The sequence below is a fragment of the Eumetopias jubatus genome, unplaced genomic scaffold, assembly GCF_037043125.1.
Source record: "Eumetopias jubatus isolate StellerSeaLion01/CBP00866 unplaced genomic scaffold, mEumJub1_p1.0 scaffold_15, whole genome shotgun sequence".
In the NCBI taxonomy this organism is placed as follows: domain Eukaryota; kingdom Metazoa; phylum Chordata; class Mammalia; order Carnivora; family Otariidae; genus Eumetopias; species Eumetopias jubatus.
The window spans coordinates 32,506,679-32,529,692 of NW_028274821.1; the positions used below are offsets into that span (position 1 = coordinate 32,506,679).

At 41.1% G+C, this 23,014-nt stretch overlaps 2 protein-coding genes across 4 annotated transcripts in view; one reads left to right on the plus strand and one right to left on the minus strand.

The window, feature by feature from the left end:
• Positions 1-23,014, plus strand: part of UHRF2 (ubiquitin like with PHD and ring finger domains 2) — a 138,055-nt gene that overhangs the window by 112,071 nt on the left and 2,970 nt on the right. The gene's annotated exons all lie outside the window — the stretch shown is intronic.
• Positions 1-23,014, minus strand: part of GLDC (glycine decarboxylase) — a 98,626-nt gene that overhangs the window by 3,241 nt on the left and 72,371 nt on the right. The window contains exons 17-23 of the mRNA XM_028107310.2: positions 18,700-18,825; positions 17,124-17,273; positions 15,671-15,783; positions 14,118-14,259; positions 11,147-11,258; positions 4,842-4,937; positions 652-824 (exon numbers count right to left, since the gene is read on the minus strand). Coding sequence (XP_027963111.1) covers positions 652-824; positions 4,842-4,937; positions 11,147-11,258; positions 14,118-14,259; positions 15,671-15,783; positions 17,124-17,273; positions 18,700-18,825 — 912 coding nt within the window. The remainder of the gene's footprint in view (positions 1-651; positions 825-4,841; positions 4,938-11,146; positions 11,259-14,117; positions 14,260-15,670; positions 15,784-17,123; positions 17,274-18,699; positions 18,826-23,014) is intronic.

The window sequence follows — 23,014 nt, forward strand, 5'->3', positions numbered from 1 at the left end:
TCAGCTGGGCACTTTGGAGCTTGCCTGAGCTTCCCCAAGCATCTCAGACTTGTTCTCTGGCTTGGGGCCATAATAGCACAACCACAGTCTTCATAGTATTTTCAATTCATGACAGCCCCCCCCCCAAGCTTAATAATGCCTGGACCTAACGAGAGACTTACAGCTCACAAGCTCACAATAAACATGTTTCAGATTTTCTCCAAAATAGGCCATAACATTATAAAAGGCCAAGTACCAATTAGTTGTTCTGAGAGATAACTACTCCAATATAAGAACTTGTCTTTATCCAGAGTTTGTGAGGTAAATAATCTCACTAGAGTGCATCAAACAGAGACATAGAATAAGACTCCCCAAAAAGATAGCTCTTCAGCCTCTGCTCCCTCCTTTGGCAACCAGTCAGGTGCATGTACGTCCCACAATGACAAACAATATTAAAACATATCTCAAAACATTCACTTTATACTTGAGTAACTGCTACTATGTTGTTCAAGAAGATTTAAATTTGCAAGCAATGAATTTGTTCAGAAGAATGGTCTTAATCTAGGCAAGAATAATCTCATCTTCTGATGGGAGTTCAGGGGTTGCTGGCACCCTGTCCATACCCAATCTTCATTATGGGACGTTTCGGATAGAGTACCAGTGCCTACGCACCTTCAGTGGATTGACCCTGGGGTCAATGCGGCCCTCCTCGATGTCAGCAATTTCCTGCCGAATGCTGATCATGGCATCACAGAATCTATCCAGCTCTGCCTTGTCTTCTGACTCAGTAGGCTCAACCATGAGAGTCCCTGCCACCGGCCAGGACATGGTAGGGGCATGAAAGCCTGCAAAGCAGATAGGGGAACTTGTGTCACTAACCTTGACCTCCCCAGTTTAGAAGAGACCCTCCTCGTCTTGTCAAGGAAATCACTGGATAAATGTGCTTACGTATATAATTTGCATATATATATATGGATTCATCTCAGCACTGTTTATGCAAGAAAGAAGAAAAACTTAGGAAATAAACTAACATCCAACAACAGAGGATCAGTTCAGCAAGTTTTACAGACACTTCAAATGTATGTAAATTTATATTTGCTAAATTGGGTAAACATTAAAAATATTAAGTCAAAAAAGCAAGCTACATAATAATGATATTCCATTTTTATTTAAAAAATGTGACAAAGTGTTTATATATATATATATTATGAAGGAAGACACCTTGAAGAATAAATACTAAAATTTAACAGGTTATCACCAAAGTATGAGACTGAGATTTTATTTCACTTTGACTTTGTTTTAGAATCTATAATGCTTGTGTATTACTTGCAATTAAGAGAAATTGAAATATCATAGCCTATCACAAGTTAAATCACAAGATAGCAACCATAAGCCTGAAGTGAGTGTTACTGTCCGCATTTTATAGATGAGGAAACTGAGCCTTTACCATGGAAAGCCTTTTGTCTTTACACTGAATACAGGCTGAAGGTATTTCTGTTTCCAAAAGTTTTCATGTGTAAAATGAATCAAGACACATACTTGAGAGAGATTTCCTGGACAAAAGCCAAAAACAACCTTTTCCCACTTCTTACCCTTTTTCTATGAAACTGTTAAAAGATGACGAACAGCCCCAAAGTTGATACATCTGTCAGTTAAGTTTAAATGGGTCCCAAATTCTGATCTGCATAAATCACATGGGGTGCTTTAGGGTCATGCCTGTGTGCTTTACAGGATTGCCTCCTCAACGTTATAAACATTTTCAAACAGTATATTGAAAAGAGTATAGAGTTAAGACCCATACACTGTTCACCTAGATTCTACAATGATGCTCTGTTAGCTTAATCACATTATCTATTCATCCTTCCATCTTATTTTTGATGCATTTCAAAGTATGCTTCAGTCATCAGTACACTTCTCCCTTAAATACTTCAGCATGCATATTATTAACTAGAATTCAGTATCTCTTCACACGTATTTGTGGTAAAATTTACATATAGCAAAATGCAGTTTTGACATGTACATATAACTATCACTCAAACCAGAAAAGGATATTAAAAAAAAAAAAAGCTAATCTCATTACCCATTAAGTCCAACCTCAATTCCATGTGTGAGCAAATTCAGCCCAACATACTCTGCTGTAGTAGTTCCCATATCTTAAAACCATCAGTTGTCTTAGGAACACAGATTCTTGGATCTTCACCCTGATTCAGGAAGTCCAAAGTAAGGCTCAGAAAGCTATGAGTCTTAAAAACTCTCCCTGTGACTCTTATCACTCACTAAGTTTGGAAACCTCTGCTTTAAGGCAGTGTGCCCCACAATGGGCTGTTAAGACTCATCTGCAGGATGCTTGTTAAATACAGGTTACGAGCCTTCTCCTCTGAAAACTTTGATTCAGTAGGTGTGATTAAGAATCTGTGTTGTCATTCTCAATTGCTATTTTGGGGGGTTTTGGGGTGGTTTTTGTTTTTGTTCTGTTTGTGTGTGTTTTTACTTAGCCATTCATTCATTCATTCTCTCACATTTTTTTCAAGTGTATTTATTTAAGTAATCTCTACACCCAGTGTGGAGCTTGAACTCACGACCCCGAGATCAAGAGTCACATGCTCCGCAGACAGGCAGCCAGGCACCCCATTCTCTCATTTACTAAACATGTAAATTCTGAGGTGCTTACTAAGAGCTAGGCATCTGTACAATTCTAGACTTGGGGCAAGTGTGGCAATCACCCTATCAAACATCAAAATAATGTCAAGTTTGGAGACCAAGACTTGGAAATATTGGGTCGTGACTTCCACTATAACTCCCTCCTCGCCCATCCTCTCCCTCTCTGCAAATGCTGCCTCCGTCACACATGTAATGCAGACAACACATCTCAGAAGCAAAGCTAGAGCCCACCTGAATCGCCATCACTCAGCCATTAGCCAGGAGGCCGAGTCAGGTCACGGGAGCAACCAAGAGATTTGGAGGGAGTAACTGCTAATTTCCTTAATGAAAACTTTCTCTGGCTTTCCCATTTATTGTTAACTCTGCCTAATAAGATCATGCTTCCAGGAGAGGAATGAGCCACACATGTGAGACTCCCATTATGATGCAGTTATTAAATTACCGAAGCTTTCACTTTCCTTATTAAGAGAAGTTATTCAAATTATTAAAATTCAGATAGGACTCCACACCCACTGAAAGGCAAAATTCTCCCCACCTTAGCCTTTCTGAGAATTGAAGCGTCTTTGATATTATTGATAATGTCACTAAAACATGTATTACAATAAGGACTGTGCTGAATGAACATCCACTAATTCACAAGGGCCTGCCTGTGTCTTTCAAAATTCTTCCAGGAAAATTGCACTGTCTTTATGAAACCATATTCCTGTGGTGGAAGAAATTCTTCCTAAGGTGAAGGAAGCCTATCCCTTCATCTGTAGAAGCAGCTGAAACAGCTATGCCATGACTGAAGTGCTTATAAAACTCAAATACCATTGGTCTTGAACACTTCTACAGGTTACCTGCTCTACTTCCTTCACCATTACACCAACTGATCTCTTCATGGACTCCTTTGTTTACCAAGAGTGGAACAGGAGTAAGAATTTACCAAAACCTAGGCAAGACAACACCAAAAAAAAAAAAAAAAAAAAAACCCACAAAACCCAAATAATCCAATTAAAAGTGGGCAGAAAACATGAACAGACATTTCTCCAAAGAAGACGTCCAAATGGCCAATAGACACATAAAAAGATGTTTAACAGCACTCATCATCAGGGAAATGCAAATCAAAACTATAAGATATTATCTCTTAACTGTCAGAATGGCTAAATTAAAAAACACAAGAAACAAGTGTTGGCAAGGATGTGGTCAAAAAGGAACCCTCCTGCACTGTTATTGGGAAGGCAAACTGGTGCAGCCACTCTGGAAAAGAGTACGGAGGTTTTTCAACAAGTTAAAAATAGAACTACCCTATGATCTAGCAATTGAACTACTAGGTATTTACCCAAAGGATATAAAAATACAGATTCAAAGGGATACCTGCACCCCAGTGTTTAGAGCAACATTATCTACAATAACCAAATTATGGCAAGAGCCCAAATGTCCACCAACTGATGAATGGATAAAGAAGATGTTGTATATGACATATTATTCTGCCATAAAAAAGAATAAAATCTTGACATTTGCAACAACACAGATGGAGCTAGAGAGTATAATGCTATGCAAAATAAATTAGGGAAAGACAAATATATGATTTTCCCGTATATGGAATTTAAGAAACAAAACAAATGAACAAAAGGGGAGAAAAGAGAGAGAGGCAAACCAAGAAACAGACTCTTAACGACAGAGAACAAACTGATAGTGACCAGAGGGGAGGTGGGTAGGGGGATGTGTGAAATAGGTGCTGGGAATCACAGTACACTTAGCATGATGAGCACAGGGTGATGTATGGAAGTGTTGAATCACTATGTTGCACACCTGAAACTAACAAATACTGTATGTTAACTGTAAATGGAATTAAAATTAAAAACAATTAAAAATGTAAAAAAAATGAAGAAACATAGGAAACAGCAACCATTTTCTTTGGGGTTTTTAATTCTATTAACTACAAAGACTTCTAGGATGCCAATGGATTCAAGATATATGATTTAATATCTTTTGAAGGGTATTGCCAATGCACTCATAGGGCAAGTGTTTTCTCTATCATTTTGAAGCTTGCCTAGAACCCTGGGCTCACCGTTTAGCCTATGGATCAGTTTACCATGGTGCCTGCACATTTGGTTTGTGCCTTGAGGAAGTGGCCCATAGCCAGCATGGAAAGCTGCATGAATGTCAAAAACCTGAGTTGCCCTAAATAAAAGCAGTTCTCCCACAAGGTCACTCACCATAATCCTGAAGCCTCTTGGCCACATCCACAGCCTCAATATTTGCAGACTTTTTGAAGGGTCTTGTATCCAAAATAAATTCATGAGCCACATAACCTGGAAAATTTTTTCAGCTCAAGATTAGGATCAGCTTGTTTTACCCAAACAAATGAACAAATAAATCAGCTTAAATCACATATCAATGAGTACCAAGAAGCCATGATCACTTGGTAAGTTTATATTTGGCAACAAAGACCTCATCTACTTTATTAATAAGTATAAAATATAAAGATAATTGTAAAATTAAAAATGTTTTTAACATGTCAGGCCAACGTGTCACAACACACCCCGGAGCCAAGAGGCTGATGGGAGGTGGGACTTTGGTGCCAATGCACTGCTGAACTATTTGCCTGGAGATACCTAGGGATGAGGTTTTTTTCTACTCTGAGGTTATAAAATCTACTTCCAACAGTTAAACCTGTCATCACAGGCCTGACCCTTTTATTACAAAATATTTCTAGAGCTAAAGATCCATTGATACTGTTTTCAGCAACTCCGCCCCCAGCATCAAATAACTTCCTCCTGCGTGTGTGTAAATATATAGTAAACCTAGATCTGTAAGGCTCATACATAATTGTATGTGATTCTTCAAAGGGGCTCTTGAGGTTTTGGTTTCAGGCTTCAAGCTGAGAATTAGAAATCGGAGCTGTCAAACACCACACCACAAATGGCAAGAAGCTGAAGAAGCCAAAGGCCCTAGGAGTCCGTTCTCTTTGCTCTAGTTTGTAAACTGACAGTCTCCCCCGGCCCAGGCTGCTATCTAGCTCCCCAGCATGAGCTGTTTGATCCCCCACCCATCAGCAGGAACAAACCATCAACTCAGTCAGCATTTTCATAAATAGAACATTTCTGGGGGCTTCCAAATTCCATGGCCCACACAACTGATGAGTCTCCTTCCAAGAAAGTATCTGCTCATGAGATAATAATGTACTCCTTCTTTAACCTACTTTCCTGACTCTCAGCAAACAATGACTCTACTTACAGATATGTGGAGCAGACATAATTCCTCAAGCCTGAGAAAAATAGCTCCAGTCATTAATAGCCCCTGAGATCGTCCGGAACTGCTCTGCTTCTTATGTAATGAATAGATAAGAAAGGACTGGTTTTGTTAGAAAATGAAAGTATGAGAACCTGAAGCTTTAAATATACTGTCAGTGAATATTTTTTAAATATTCTTTCTAACAATGATGGGGATTAAATTTGTAAGAAGTGGGATTCAAAAGGAGAAAGTTGTATTCATAGCTAGGTAGTCGGGGGGAAAGGTACCTAAAAGGAACGACCAGTTGGAATATTGGGTGGGGGGCGGGGGGGCGGGGGGGGAATGGTGAGACCATTTAAGTCTAGGAATCCCCAATACACAATTGTCCCTACCCCATTTGATAGCCCAGCCTCAACCTTTGACCTGAGCCTCTGGCTGCCACCCCAGCACGGTGACGGTGACACGAGAAAGAAGGCTAATGAAGCTCATTGCTCTGAACGATGCTCAGTGGGCAGGAGGGGAGGAGGGACACATGATGGAGGAAAGGAGTCACTCTTGCTGGCAGGCAGAGGGCAGTCTTCCAAGGAGAAGTTCAGTCACGCTGAGCCCAGCCCGGCACTAACACAAAGCCTGCGTCTGCAGGGCCCCCACCACAGCCAGGCGGTTTGGGAAGAGCTCCATTTTCAAAATGAGGTTCAGATGTTATTTTCTAAATCCATATCCTAACGTGTTCAAATGGAAACGGTGGAATTTCAGCATATTTCTTTCTTCCTGTACTTGAGCCCTAAAAGGGGTGAAATTGAAACTTGGTGGCTGTTAGAGGCCAGATGCCAAGATGTTCATCTTTGTTTACACTTTTTAAGGAGAAAAGATACACAAACCTTCTATGGCATATGGTGAGTTAGGAAAATTGGAGTAGAAATTATATAAACTGATCAGCACAAGTTTTAATTTCCTCTGAGTAGACGTTCCTGCTGGGTCTAACCATGACTATAGCTGAGAGTCTGAAAAGATACCAAGTCAAAGGAAAAAGGAGGGGATGGTGGCATGATGGAAAAGCAAAATAAAAGTGGCCAGGCTCTAAGCTTGGAACATCTTCCCTCCTGCTCCGCATCCTCAGAGTGACTGCCTAGAGATAAATGGAATTCACTGGCTAATTACTTAGGTGGGCAATCAGGGCTTGGTCAAGCTTTTCAGTTGCAATCCAGGCACCATTACTAATAGAATCAAAACTGAAGGTTTCCCTGGAAATGAGGTCGGGTGGGTGGGGCCTCTGGCCTCAGGAGGGTCACTTCCTGGCCTGGGATCTGAAGGCCCATCCCCTGAGGCCCATGTCTACCCATAAAGGCGACTGGGAAACCAATTCAGGAATAGGAGTTTCCAGGCAGCATTAGGTTTGTCTAAGGTCAAAAAGGGAAGGCATTTAAGAAATTAAAACATAAATAAAACACTGGGATACTAATGAAGTTGCCTACTCCACTGACAGAAACTCCATTTAGATCAAACAGTGAGCTTAGCCTCCCACAAGGGTAGACATCTGTGAATTTTTTTTAATTCCTCCTTCAAAAAAGGTACCATCTTAAAAAAAATTCTCAACTGGATGTCTTTCAATAAATAAGAATTTATCATTAAAATAAACAAACAAAAAAAAGGTACCATTTTACCTGAGGTAATTCCTTTCTTTCCTCATCCGAAATACTACTGCTTTTCCCCCATCCCAATTCTTGCCTGTCACTTCCTTGCTTCACAAAACCATAAGCCTCAGTGGTTTAGCTGGTATTTTCAAATCTCTCAAAAGAAATGGTTCATAAAGGGAAACCTGGAGTTCATTAAAATTATTGCCTCATAGTCATCTGTAATTCCAAAGTCTTATATAGAACTAGTAAATATGATTAAGATGAATAATGGTCTTCTAATATTGCCATTAGCCATCTTGGACTACAATGCATTTATTAAGAACATTTCTATTTTGGGCCCTCAGGAGGTACAGTGATAATTCTTTTTTAGGCCCTAGAATACACAGCTTCAAATTATATAATGAATGTGTTTACCAGACTAAACATGAGACAGTTTCTTATTTCATGAACTTTGGGATTGGGTAATAAAGTCTGTAATCACCCATATATCTCTGCGTGGGATGAGAAATACAATTTATTATTTGATTCTGGAATAAAATGTCAAAACAAATGGAAATTGCATCTATCATTTTGTGCTGCAAATCCCCTAGGACTGTGAGACAGTCTTTGCTTAAAGCAGTCACTCAAATGCTAAGCACATGGTAGGCACCTGAGAAATGCTTGCTGGTTCAGTTTCCTTTCCGCTAGACTGCCACCATACCCCACATGCAGTCCAGATCACACACATTCTTGCTTTAAAAACTAAACTTAAGATTGCACAACTGTGTAAACACACTAAAAATCAGTGAATCGTACATTTAAAGTGGGTCATTTGTATGGTATGTGAATTCTGTCTCAAATGTTTTCAAATAAAGTTAATCATAAGTAAATTTCAAATACCTTAAAAAAAACAGAATAAAACCCTAAACCTTGTCAATTAAAGCAAAAAGATTATTTTTCAACCACGAGAATGGCAAAGATACTCTGCTTTTGGTTGGTGGTGTTTTTTTTCAGCCTGGCTCTTGCTGTTCACTAGGCCCTGTTGTGATGGTCACTTCATATGCTATTAGCATGGAATAAATTGTTACAAAGTCTCTGTGGGGACAACCAGGCCACACATATCAAGAACCTAAATGCATTCATACTCTGAAATAATAATTTCTCTTCTACAGCTCTAACCTCAGGAAATAATCAGAAATGTTTTTTAAAAATCTAAATAAAAAAGATATTCGTTGTAGCACTGTTACAAATGCAAAGCAAACTACTAGGGGAAAACACAGAATTACCTAAATCCTGGTATATCCATATAATAGAATCAATGTAGCTACTTTCAAAGAACATTTAATGACAAGGGGAAATGATCACAATATAAGATAAAGTTAAAAAACAGGACACAAACTATTTGTATTATGATATCATGGTCTAAATGTAACATAGGAAGAAATACAGCAAAATATTAATAGTGGTTATGTCTGCTTGACGAAACCATGGATCATTTATGTTTCCTTCCTCATGGTTATTTTACAAATTTTCCATGTTGAGCATATAAAAATTACTTACATAATCAGATAAAACAAGTATTTAAACTAATCCTGAAGGCTGATACATGAGCAGGATGCATTTCACAGGGCAGGAGCTATATTTGAATGAATTAATTAGTAGCTCTTGTAGATTAATACCCACCTCAGAAGCATTCTATTGTGCTGCTTAGAGACATATTGCCCACAAGCTTCTTTCCTAATCTCTGGGGAGCATTCCTACCCAGACCTCCTGGTTATTTAGCTCTTTTCTATTTTCAAACTACAGAACTAATCCTTTGGAAAACTATTTTTAAGGCAAGACCAGCCTTTAAATTAAAGATCATAGATGTAGCTGTATACTCCGCCTGAGCTGGAGAAACAAAGAGCCCAAGAGAGGCCTCATTCTTTCGGCCCATGCTGCTTACTGACTGCTAACTCTCTGCTCCAAGCTCCAAGTCCCCATCTGTCCCTGTCTGCAACTCCGTGCCCACGGCAAACATGCTGCCTGTCTCCTCCCATCACCTCCAGGATGACTCTGTTCGCCCACTCCCTCTATTGTAGCTTCACTCTCCCCTCTTCAACTCCTTTTCTCTGGAAGGTGAATATCATGTTCTTTTCTTATTTCAAAACAAAACGGCATCCTATTGGAGCAGCCCCCACCTGTCCCACTGCCTTCACTACCAAACTCGCCCAAACCATGAATGCCTCTCCCTTCTTCTCCCCACCCTCAGTCCACTTCTCAGCTCATTTCCATTTGGCATCTGCCCTATCATTTTTGCCCTAATTCTTTCGAAGGTGACCAAAGTGTTCCTAATTGTTAAAAGCAGGGTTTTTGTTTTTTTTGTTTTTTTTTAAGACTCCCGTGGTAAGACCAGTCTGTCTCTCCCAGTTGTGCGACACCGTGTACATTTATGGTGGGCCAGAAGTGATTGACAGGTACGGGTGCTGGAGCATGGAAGCAGGCACAGTCTTCACCCTGCTCAAGGTCTGATGGACAGAGCCAGACAAGAAACTGAGTGGGAGAAATCCTCAGTAGTGGAGGGAGCAAAGGAAGGAGTAGTTCTCTGTGCCAGGGAAAGGAGGCTACAGGGATCAGATGAGGCCAGAACAGAGACAGACAGGGCAAGCAGGGGCTTTTCTCAGGAGAGGCACTGTGACAAACGCTGCAGAGGCTCTAAAGCTGCCTCAAGCATGGAGCCCGCCCTCACCAGGTACCCCTTTTCTGCTCATCCCTGTTAATGTAGCCATCTGCTTGAGAGGTTTTGCTCTAGTTTCTCAAAACTCTTTTCTTGTGTTTCACCATTTTGAAGAGTCTGCTCCTAGATTCTGTGCCCATAGCCAAATTTGTCTGGCTCCATCCCTTCCCATCACTTCCAGGGTGACTTTGTCCCCCCCTTCTATTATTCCCACAATTATACCTCTATTATCAGCATAAGAGGCTTACATAGAATTGCTCTTCACACTCAAATAATCAGTAACTAAGTCCTATTGATTCTACGTCTAATAGGATGTTCATCCCCTGCCATTTTCTTAATGACTTTACCATTCTGTTAATTCTGTCATTCCCCTGCTCAAAAAACCTTTCATGGCTGTCATCTGGCTCAAGGGTAAAGATGAGAGCCTTCTGACACCTTCAAGGCCTCAAGCTGCCTCTCCAACTTCATTCTTATCTGCTCCCCTTCCTCCTATCCCATCCATCAACCCCTCAAAGCCTCCAACCACCTAGACAATTCTGACTTGCTGCAGTCTCTGTTTACTGGGGTTGCTCCTCTCCTCTCCAGGCTCATCTCAAAGGGCTCCTCCCAGAAGGCTCTCCCAATTATTCTGCCCAGTCTGAATTACTCCACTCTTCTAGAGGCATTCCCATAGCAGTTTGGGAGGTAATGAGCTCGCGGTATTTATGTATACATCTCTCAGTGGTGTGGCTCCTTGTTGACCTGGGCTGTGTACACTAACTGCATCACACAGCCTTCCAAATAGTGATACTCCTAAACTGTTCACTAAATAGAAGTTATTTCCAAAAAATCTATGCTTTTCTCTGGTATATGCTAAGAAACAGAAGTTTCCTACCCACTGCAGAAAACCACATCTACTAGGTCAAACTTGGTCAAGAAAAAACCAAGGTGATGGTAAACTAAGGTTGATACTTGCCTCTTGCACCCCGGAAAAGGACTCTGTAGTGTTTTTCTAATCGCTTGGCCATGTAGTTGGCATTTAATATAGCAATTTCTGTGGCCTGTTTAAGGCCCTTGCCTCCCATCATCTGCAACAGATGAGAAAAAGAGTCATCAACCATAGAATAGGTAAACCCAATGGACACTAACCAAAGACACCCCCAAATAAATCCCACCCACAAAGGGAGTCAACCCACTATCACTCTGGATTACAGATGGGTATAAAAGCCTGAAATAAATTTTGGTTTTCTCCTTGGAACATAACTTTATATTTCTTATAAAAATAACAAAGTAGTAACATAAAAGTAACAAGGAACAAAGTAAGAAAGCTTACAACAGGGTAAAACTGACTGCTATATATTGTGTTATATCTAAAGAGGAAAAAGAATAAGAGACTCTTAATCACAGGAAATAAACTGAAGGTTGTTGGAGGGGAGGGGGATGGGGTAACTGGGTGATGGACACTGGGGAGGGTATGTGTTGTAATGAGCACTGGGTATTATGTAAGACTGATGAATCACAGACCTGTACCCTGAAACAAATAATATATGTTAATTTATTGAATTTAAATTTAAAAAAATAAAAGAAAAAATAAAAAGGAAAAATAATCTTAGATTACATGCATTTAGGAGAGCTGTTTGTTTACTGTGAATTTGAGATGTCTTGATAATTGCCAGAAATCTCGTGCGATCTTGACCAAAATCCCCACTGAATCAATGTTGTATGGTTTGTCTTACACTTGTCCAGAGTCAGGGTCATTTATATGTTTAACAACTGCCAGGGTTGATATTATCCTTTTCTGGTATTTTCTAAATCCCTGTGGTTACACAGGGTGAACATTATCACCAGCAAAGAGCTTAAAATCAAGATTGCACCAATTTTTATTGTTGACATTCTTCCCAGAATACTTCATGTATGATGGAGGCTTGGTATATATCAAATACATAACTAATATAAATCAAAGGAGAAAGCATCAAATAAAACAGGGACACCAACGTCCAAAGTAAGGAGAAGACACATCTTGCCAAGCTGGACAAAGAAGAATTACCAGAGTAAGAACTAGAACTTGAGTGAAAATCTAAAAATGGGTAGAATTTGGAGAGGCAAAAAGAAAGGGGAAGGAGCTCCAGGTGATAAGAATAACAAAAACCAAGGTGTAGAAGTGAAGGCACAGGGTTGCAGTCTGGGGGTTACTGTGGAGGCTGGTGAGCTGTGACGAACTCTTATAAGCCTCGAACCTTTGCTATGAAGAACTTGGATTTGGTTCAGCCAGCCAATGGCTCTCAACTCATGCATCAGACTCACTTGGAAAGTCTGATGGCCCAATCCCTACCTCTCATATGCAAATCAAATTTGATTCTCTCTGGGATGGGGCCTAGGCATGTGTGTTTTGGGAAGAATCCCCCAAAGATTCTGTGTAGGCTAAAAAGACTGAGCAGTAAAGGCAAAAGGAAACCAGAAGATAATTTGGGGTCTTAGAGGGAATCCTGCAGTACTATAGAGAGTGCCCAAGATGGACTGAAGCAGGGAAAGAAGGTAGTTCTAGAGCAAGTGGCAAGTAACAACTTGCCTGAAATAAAGAGAGGGGTCAAGGTAGTTTAAAACCTATTTTATTTCATTTATAACTGAGGTTCTGTCTGGTATTCCTGGCATATGGCCAAACCAGCTTTGGGGCATTTATTTTCTGTATGTGGGAAATAATCTCTAACCCAAATATATCCATAACAAATAATCCAGGTTTACAGGATCTAGGGACTAAAAGGAACCTGTGAATAAGATTCTGTTTGCAAAGAAGCAGACCTTTATTATGATTGTTTTTGTTGTTACTATTTGTAAAACAACGCTAGTATCATTTTTAAAAGGAGGTTTTAGTCTCTGAGGTACAGAACTGTTGTTCCAGCTACCCAGAAAGTTTTCATTAAGAAGCATAAATGCCACCCTGTTTAAGAATAACAGCCAGCCCCAGAGAGCCATCCAGCATGACTTGCATAGCTGAGTTTTGGAGTCTTGTTTCACCAGAAGCCACCCTTCCTTTAAGGAGGGAAGCCAGTTTGGGAAAGATGCCCTAATTAGCTGCTGAACAAGTGTTCCTATCCGATGCACAGTCTTGTCAACCCAGGAGGTGGGCAGGCCCGTTTGAACAAGAGCTGTATAAAATAAACTCTGGCTCTAGAGTTTTTCGGAGAAACACAAAGAAAGGAAAGCTGTTCTCTAACAAAATCTAATTATCACAGAGAGTTACAGTTCTACAGGCTCTAAAGGGCAGAGCTTTGGGAAACTACCACATAAGCAAATTTCTGCTATTTTTTATCTTATCTTCCAAGTTCCTAAGAAATATAAAGCCATGTGAGATTTATTCCTAAAAATTTATCCCAGGATTTCAACCAAGTGTAATTAGTATGTGCACTGTTTCACTTGCAAGCAGCTATACAAATCCTACAGGAAACTAAAATGACGTACCCAGAACATCCACATGACTCATCGAACTTAACTTGGTCTGGAAAAACATATCTGGCATGTCAGTTTCTGTGATGTTAAACCCACTATGAGAACCCAAAGGAAATAGCATCATGAAGAATAGATGAAATAAAATTTATCTGATCTCTTTAAGAAGGTTTCTTCCACCCAAGTCAGCAATCTTCACTGAACCACATCTCAGATCATAGATTTTTTTTAAGATTTTATTTATTTATTTGAGGTGGGGGAGGGGCAGAGGGAGAGAGAATCTGTAGCCGACTCTGAGCTGAGCACAGAGCCCCATGCAGGGCTCAATCTCATGACCTCGAGATCATGACCTGAGCTGAAACCAAGAGTCAGACGCTTAACCAACTGAGCCATCCAGGCACCCCTGGATTTCTTCATTTTTAAGTCAAGGAGAAAGTCTGCAGTCTTAGTTTCCCACCCACATATCACATCCCCCGCCCGCCTAACACAGTCACAGGCCTCACCTTAATATAGGCCCACGAAATGGGCAAGATGGAACTGGAGCCCCATGGGGCTGCGCTAACAGTACCCACAGGTCGGTCATCCTCACTTGGCTTTACCGAGATGATGGGATGATCAGGCAGGAAAGGGGCAAGATGTTTCTTCCTGTTATTTTTAAACACAAATTCAGCAGATATAAAAAAAAGATCCAGACCAAGCAAAACAGGCAAAACAGGCAAGAGCTGAGCACTCTCAGAAAGCGCTCTTCCTAGTAGAGGAACTCAGAGTGGAAAGGACCTAACACCTGCTAAGAAACAGTTGTTCAGGAAGTACTCCTTCCTTCCTCCTCTTCACCAGCCATCAGTGTCCCAGTGGCTCACCCAAGAACTATGGCAGGGGATTTGGCAGAGATAGACAGCCATGAAAGAGCTTGTAATCCATGGAATCACCAGGATGTGGGGACCTCCCAGCCCCACGCCCCACATTCTTTCCCAAGGAATCTAAGGGATAGAGGGTGCTGCTGAGAGGGAGCCCCATGGGCCTACACATCAGAGGCCAGCACATGACCATCACTCCCCCACCTCCCCCACAGTGGAGGTACTAAGGCACCCCCACTTGTTATAAATAATAATAATAATCAAAAAGAAAAAACATGAAAAAGCAAGAGGCCAGATTCCCAGTAGCCTGAAGACTGGGCCCTTTGGTCCATTTTTGGAAAACTGAAGAAACTCAGGAAATGGCTGCTCAGCATCATTTTCACAAGGTGATTCAACTTCATAGTATAAAAAGTTATCAACAGCTATGAGACATTCCTTTAGTGTTATTCTGACTTCATCTAATTATTTCTAGTAATAAGGTCTCTTTCCTCCTTACTTATCTCAGATGTAATAAGAATCCAGGCTGCAAAGTGTTTAACACTTTACATGCAATTCACTTCTTTCTCTTTCTTTCTTTGTTGAGAACATTTAAGTTCTACTCTCTTAGCAAATTTCAAATATACAATACAGTGTTAACCATGATAATCACCGTGTTATACATGTTACACATCTTGGAAAGTTTGTGCCCTTTACCAATCTCTCCCTACCCACCCCCCTGCTCCCCAGCCCCTGGCAAGCACTTTTCTCCTATGAGTTCCTTTCGTTGTTGATAGATAATTCACTTTCAATGTAACCATCAGCTGATTTCTTTTTTAAAAAGAATGAATAAAGAAAACCTTCTTGGAAATCTAAATTAAAGTCTAGGAGACACTTGCAGGTGCTAATATTCCAGTTCAGATCCATAATGCCCCAGTAAATTCCCTATTCATTGCTCTGCTCACAAGCCTGCCCTGTCTATGTATGACTGGGAGCTTAGTGTGGCCAATCGAGCACTGCGGTTAATAAAATCTACTTATGCTCCTCTTTGGACATTCCCTAGGTCACCCTTCTCACTGCTTCTCTCCCAGCCCCTCCAGGCACACTAGATATGAAGGTGTCCATGACACTTGAAGACCTTGATGAGAGGAACAGCAAATTGGGGGCCATTCTTTCATTCTTAATCTCTAAAACCTTCCTGAAACAAGCAGCCCAGAACTCACACGCCGATGGGCCCCATGCCAGGGCCGCCTCCTCCGTGGGGAATGCAGAAGGTCTTGTGAAGATTTAGGTGTGAGACATCAGACCCAAAATCTCCAGGACGACAGATTCCCACCTACCACACAGGGAAAGAGCCAAAATCAGAAGTCAAGAGTTGAAAGGGTGGTCTGGAAAGGTTTCCGTGCTCCTGACTGTGGCCTCTCCCTTTAGAGGAAAGGTAAGCAGAGCTGTTCACAGAATGTTCTCGATAATGGCCAAGTTCTGCAGTCAAAACCTCACATCCCATAGGAAGCCTGGCTTATGGTTTCTATGGAAACAGCCACTGACCATTTAGCCTAATTTAGATTTTAAAATACAGATTTGAATATACAGTCAATTCCTAATTTTCCACCACAAGAGGGAGAGGAAGCACCCTGAGCAAAAGAAAGGGAATTACCTCCTTGCTGCAGAAAGAGATTACTTTCACCCTAGCAATATTAGCTCTCCCTGCATGGTTGGCTTTGAGTATCATGTACTTTGGGTACAGCAGTGGAAGGGGATGGAAGGCCACCTGAGAGGATGCTGAGCCAAAGGAAAGGAAGGCAGGCTGATGGTTTTCCTGAGACCACCGTAATACCAGCTACAACATTCAACAGGCCTTCCTGCCACTTTGGCATTAGGGCTAATTTTCAATGTGGCAAAGACGAAGAGTGCATTAATGCTATTGAAGCGATAGACAATACCTGGACCACACCGACAAAGGGAATCAGACAGAAGTAAAGAAAAACAAAGAATTTGAAATGGTAAAGTAAAACAAACCAAAACCAAAAACAAACACAAAAAAACAAAACCAACCCACGACCACAACCACAACAACAAACAATGACCAAGAAGTTAAGAAAACTCTGAAAGATGATGACATCCTTTGCTCGTGTCCCCTACAGCATTTGTTCAGGGGTGCACATTACACAGAACCCTCTCCCTGCCCCCCCCCCCCAACACACACACAAAGTAATCAGGAATCAGGATTGGCCCTTCAGGGACAGAATTATTCAGCCACTTTACACTGAAAAAGTTGAAGCCAGATTAATGGCTTGTTCATTGTCATGGGATGTTGTGGGAGATGAACATCCACAGTGGCCAGAATTTGGGTCTGAACTCCCTTAGAAAGGAAGTCAAGTGACCTTCTTACTGGTAGCACCCCAAGAGAGATCACAACCTCTGATGAACTAAGGACATTCAGTTCATTCCCTGCATCCTGTCAATCTCTTTACCTCCTCCCCAACCTCCACTATCACCACCTTCAAATCTAATCTCAATCAAAGTGCAGTACTTTGCTTGAAAGTGGCAATAAAGAAAGCCAACCACAGTTCTGAATTCAGTTAACATGTTGTAAAACAACTGTCCAGAAGTCAGAGAAAAAAATCTTCTTCTGACCTAACCATTTTCCCAGGGAGTCCCTCTTGTGTTGCCTACCTGTGCATTCATATTTGCCCCGTCTAGATAGACCTGTCCTCCGTATTGGTGGATCAGGTCACACACGTCACCAATGTTCTCTTCAAACACTCCATTGGTGGATGGGTATGTAATCATGATTGCTGCTAGGTTCTCCTTGTGTTTATCCACCTGTGGGATAGAAAAGAGCAGAGGTAGACAAAGGAGGAAATGTTTATTGGCCAAATCCTTTCTTTTTACTTTACAGGATTAGGAAAGATTAAATCTTGGACTTTTCATGTCTAGAATTCCCTCAAAGTATGATGGCACTAACAATTCACAGCCATTACTCTTCTTAATTCATTCCAAAGAAATAACAAAATGCCTTCAGGCTAGGTCTCCATGATCAAGACCTAAAAGACTATTAGGAAGATTTTTGGGTATTTTAGGCTCAACTCCCCAAGGTTTTCCTTTGGTTTTAGTCATCTGAATAATTATTTCAGATCTTTTTGGTTGCGGACATGTCTGTTCTCACAGCTAATCTCTCTCTGCTCATCTTGCCATATCCACCCCTTTCCATTTCCCTCTCATTCTGTTGAAATTAGAATTCCCATAAGGAGTGTTCTGCTCTGATAAAAAGAAATCTCCCTCACGTTTCCTTTTCACAGAAAGCAAACATATATAAAAGGCACATTCCTGTTGTTTTGGCCAGTGAGTCAGAACACGCTCATGTGGAAATGAAAAAAAATATTTTTTAAAGGTCATATCCTATATTGGGGAAACTTAGTAATTACAACTACTGCCCCAGAATATCTGTTGGTAAAAACTTTGTGCGGCTCTGGAAGGGTGGGGATGGATGGGAGACATGAGTAGTGCTGTGTGTTTTCAGCTTCCTTTGAAGGCAGTTGCATGAAGTTCTCAGTCTCCATGCCTAGTAATCCCGACAAAATCACATTGCTATTCAACTGATTTCCTTCCCTCTTAAAATGCAGCCTCCAGTCCACCAGTGGAAAGGAGATACAGTTGCTAGGCAACCTCTTCCTGGAGGTTGGGAGGTTGGGAGTGGGGGCTGGTGTTGCAGGAAGGAGGTGGAATGCTGCCCGAAATTCAGCAGGTAATGGCTGGGACAGTCACAAAAATTTGCAAAAATCTACATTTGTTTTAATTCCCAATACAAAGATTGAGAATAACTGTGACTGCTAGTTTGATTATTAATGCGGGAAGGGAGGGAAGGTTGGTCAGGAAGGAGAAGGCAGGCAGGCAGGCCCTGCAAGGAGTATCCTTACTATGACCATGAATAATTCATTCAGTTTCTTACATATGCATTAAGAAGATGGAATTTCAGTTTAAAGGACCTTCTCCCGGTTAGTGAAGGAAGCAGACTATGTTTGGTTTTATTATGGACCAAAAATGTGACTGTTACTTTCTATTTTTCTGATAGAGACGGTTAGGTTTTCTGATATTACTTCATTTTCCCCAGACCCATTCAGAGGAGGAACTGCAGTCTTTTAATTAGAATGCAAAGAAAGATAAGGTTGATATAAACCATCCAGTCCCTTCTCCCCACCACCTCTTCCCAACCCAGACCTCGCCCATCTGTTTAGTGGAAGATGGGTACCATGGCCTTGAGGTGAGCTGTGTCAATATTCCCGTATTTATCCACCTCCACAGGCTGAATCTTCATGCCTGCCATGTGAGCACTTGCGGGATTGGTCCCATGTGCTGATTTTGGAATGAGGCAAACCTTAGGAATAGAATGAAAGGAAGGAGAAAAAATCATCACCAGGCTATTCATGGCACAAAAGTCCTACAAATGCTTGGAACATGGATTAAATAGGCACCACATGCTTTATTTAAACTGATCACTAATGCCTTAAAATCTGCTACAATTTCAATATTACTATAGTGTAAAACAATGTCCAAAGAGTGTGCACCTGAATCCACAAATATTGCTCTTTAAAGACTCCTGAAATATTAATTAGTACTCTCCTCCCTTATCTCAGCATACCAAAAACCAGACCCAGGCTTATTATGACCTTGTCGCAGTTATAATATGTAGAAAGCATCTTATAAGAACATGAAGTTGGAAGTTAAGCTCTAGAACCCAAGTGCCCAAATCAGTTTCAGTGCTCTGCTCGGCTTTGCTGAGATTCAGGAAGAGATGATAATGGTAGACATAATTCCAAGGCCTTCCAGTGCTGATACATCAATTAGTCACCATTTACTGGATGCTTATTCTGTGCACTGAACTGTTAGTTGCCACAAGAATCGTAAGGTGAGCATGAAAGCATGTCGTGTATTCACGGACAATGCTGGCAAATGTATAAACAGGTGTCACAGGAACTCAGAATAAGGGGATGTCACTTCAAGCGGAAGAGGTAAAGGGAAAGGATTTCCAGAGCTAGAGCCTAAGCTAGCCTTTAAAGATGAGTTGAATCCTTACAGAAGGTGGATGGTGGGTACAACTTTAGAATGCCCAGATTTAAATCATTTTCATTTCCTCCTACAAATCACGTGAACAAGCAAACACACATGCTGGGGTAGATGTGATGATGATGCACTACAGGAAAGTGCATCACAGAGTTTATCCCAACAGAAAGCAACAAGGAGAAGCAACGATCACCCTGAAAATAATCCTTCTTTTTTTAAATACCAGGACCAATACTGCAACCCCTTGAAGAGAAATGGATGGGCATTATAGTAATGGATTTATGAAGGGGAAACTTTGCTTACAGGTGTTTCCTCAAAAACAGCAAAGTTGTCTACTGAAGAAAAACACACGTGTACACAAAGGCAAACTGTCAATCTTCTGTTGACAGAAAGTTTGTGACTCTCTTGAATGGTTATTGGTCTCATGCTGGTTATGCAGTGTGTCCTCAAATCCTTTTTCTAGGTTAAATGCTTCCCTATTGTATTGACTCTTTCTCAGAACCAAAGTCACTTGTCCTTTCCCATAAAGTATTTTTATTCTACCACAGGATCTTTGGATAAAAGGACCCCTTCTGGGCAGAACATTGACCAAGAAGGAAAAGGCAAATATTAAAAATGTATATAGTCAACTATACACAAATTAAAACATTTTGAGTGAATATAAAATATTGGTTAAAGGCCTAAATTAAGAATTTCTACCAGGGAAGTTCTGCTGAAATAAAAACATTCAAGGTAAAAATGTCAACCATCCTGTGGTACATTGAATAATGGGCCCCTCAAAATGCCCAACCCTGATCTCCAGAATCTGTGGATGTTACCTTATGGCAAAACAGACTTTGTAACTGTGATTAAATCAGGCTCTTCAAATGAGATATTATGGATTTTGAAATCTGGATTATCAGTTGGGCCCTAAATATATTCCCCAGTATTCTGAGCAGAGGGAGGCAGAAGGAGATTTGACTACAAAGGAAGCAGAAAATTTCATGAATGAACAAGAGGACGGAGTGATGGCAGGAAGGGCCCCAGCCAAGGAACGCAGGAGGCCTCCAGAGAGGCAGAGAAACAGATTCTCTCCTGGATCCTCCAGAAGAAGGTAGACTTGCCAACACCTTGACTGTAGCCGAGAGAAATCCAATTTTAGACTCCTGGACTCCATAACTGAGAAAATAATTTTTTGTTTTGTCAAGCCACTAAGTTTGTGAGAATTTGTTACGGCAGCCATAGGAAAGTAATACATACCCTGACGTAAGGCATCAGAAAGAAAAAAGTCTCGGTGGTTTTGTCAATGACTCATTTATAGGTTGCTGTTATACTTTTCTGGTTTTCTATGTGAAAATAGGAAACTTTAATAATTTTTTGGGAAATTTTTAATGGTAATTTCTCCTCACTTTAAAATTGTGGGGTCCCAAGGGACTTGGAAATAACAGGACCCAGATTTGGTGCTTTAGTTTATCTAAAACAATCCTCTTTGGTCCATTTATGCCCATTTAGGTGGATGCTCTGTTTTTCCAACTCCACAATGCACCTGGCGTAGACCCAACCCATACCTCATCCTCCAACACTTGCTGAATGAGTGAGGGATTCACTCATTCAGGGAATGAATTAAATTCATTCATTTAGGGAAATAAATTTCTTACCACTAATAAAATCTAACAACCAAAGGCTACTACATCTCAGGCAGTTGGGAAGAGGAAAAATACTCCCATACATGTTCGGCAGGGGGTGCGGTGGTGGTTTTTGGTGTTTTCTAGGGGTTAATGTTTCCCTTTTGTATAAGAATCTCATCTCTGATCAGCAAATCTGAGTTAATATTTGACTAGCTAATTGAATTATTAATTATAAAGGGTTTCAGATTTGTTAAATAAATAAATTAAATTGGTAAATCAGGAACTTGGCTGTTGCATTTTAGGAACCTCTGAAATTTAACCTAAGAGCAGACATGAAAATAACTGCCCAAAACAGCTTGAAATAAGAGAACCATCAGGAACCCAGGAGGTTCTGAAGCACATGATTTCCCCACACTCCTTTTCAAAAAAGAAGCATATATTTTACTGGATTCCATTAGAGTCTATTGTGCAGTAGCAGCTGCCTTGGACTTCTCTGATGTGGAAAAATCCTCCTTGATTATTTGAGCAGTAAGTCATTTTCTTCTTCTCCAACTGAAAACACTGCTTTAAATAAAATCTTTAATCCAGAAAGGATGCCAACACTTCCAAACTTAAGAATTCTGTATTTCTACAAGCTTGGGGGCTGGGCGGCCTTCCCTGTCTCTCCCTCCCCAAACTGCTGCATCTAGTTCCCCCATCCTTCAGAATGAACAAGGACATGTGGTGATAGCAGTGTGGACAACGGTGAGAGAAGAAACATCACACACAGGGGGACAGACAGAGAAGGGAGGACTGAAAAACACAGAGAGGGAAAATGGGCAAGAAAGGGTCCGGGAGTCAGAGAAGAACTCTGCCCAGGTGCAATCAAAAGGTCTTTCATCCTTTCTCGACCTTTCCGGTTTGGTCCCCAACTCCCGGACATTCACAGATATTTCCTGGTGTCACACTGGCGAACTAAGAAACAATGAGGGGTAGGAAGCATCATGGAGTAGATGGAACCTGGGTGTTAGCTGGCCCTTTGTTATTAGCTCATCTCCAGCCTTCCATAAGCACCACATTGTAGATCTCAAGGTCTCTCTACAAAGCCTTTGGGCAGGAGAGGGGTGAGGCAAAGGAGGCAACGTGGTCACATAGGATGAACCCTTCCCAGGCTTCCCAGACACCTTGTGGTTAAAGAGGATAACAAGGAGGCATTCCAGTGGCTACCTCAGCATGAGGAAGCCCCAGAGGAAAAACAGAAAGGAGACTTTTACTGTCAGTCACCTGGTATCCTTTCCCTGGGCAAACGGGAGCTTCAGTGTTTCCTTTCTGATGCTAAAGAATAATTCTAGTTCTAAACTAACCCTTCCTTAGAAAATTAAAAATTTCAGGCCACCAGGGTGGCTCAGGCTTAAGGTTAAGCGTCTGCCTTTGGCTCAGGTCATGATCCCAGGGTCCTGGGATCGAGTCCCATGTTGGGCTCCCTGCTCTGCAGGGAGCCTGCTTCTCCCTCTCCCACTCCCTCTGCTTGTGTTCCCTCTCTGTCTGTCAAATAAATAAATAAAATCATTAAAAAAAAAAGAAGAAGAAAGAAAATGAAAGAATTCAAAACTACTAGAAAACCCAAGTGAAAAAAACCAAGTTGGTGTGTCAGGGACTGTATCTATCTTAGTTATGACCTGATTTAACTCTGGACTGGCACACATAGTACCTTTTTTTTTTTTTTAAGATTTTATTTATTTGAGAGAGAATGAGAGAGAGACAGCACATGAGGCAGGGGAGTGTCAGAGGGAGAAGCAGGCTCCCTGCTCAGCAGGGAGCCCGATGTGGGACTCAATCCTGGGACTCCAGGACCATGACCTGAGCCGAAGACAGTCGCTTAACCAACTGAGCCACCCAGGCGCCCCACATGGTACC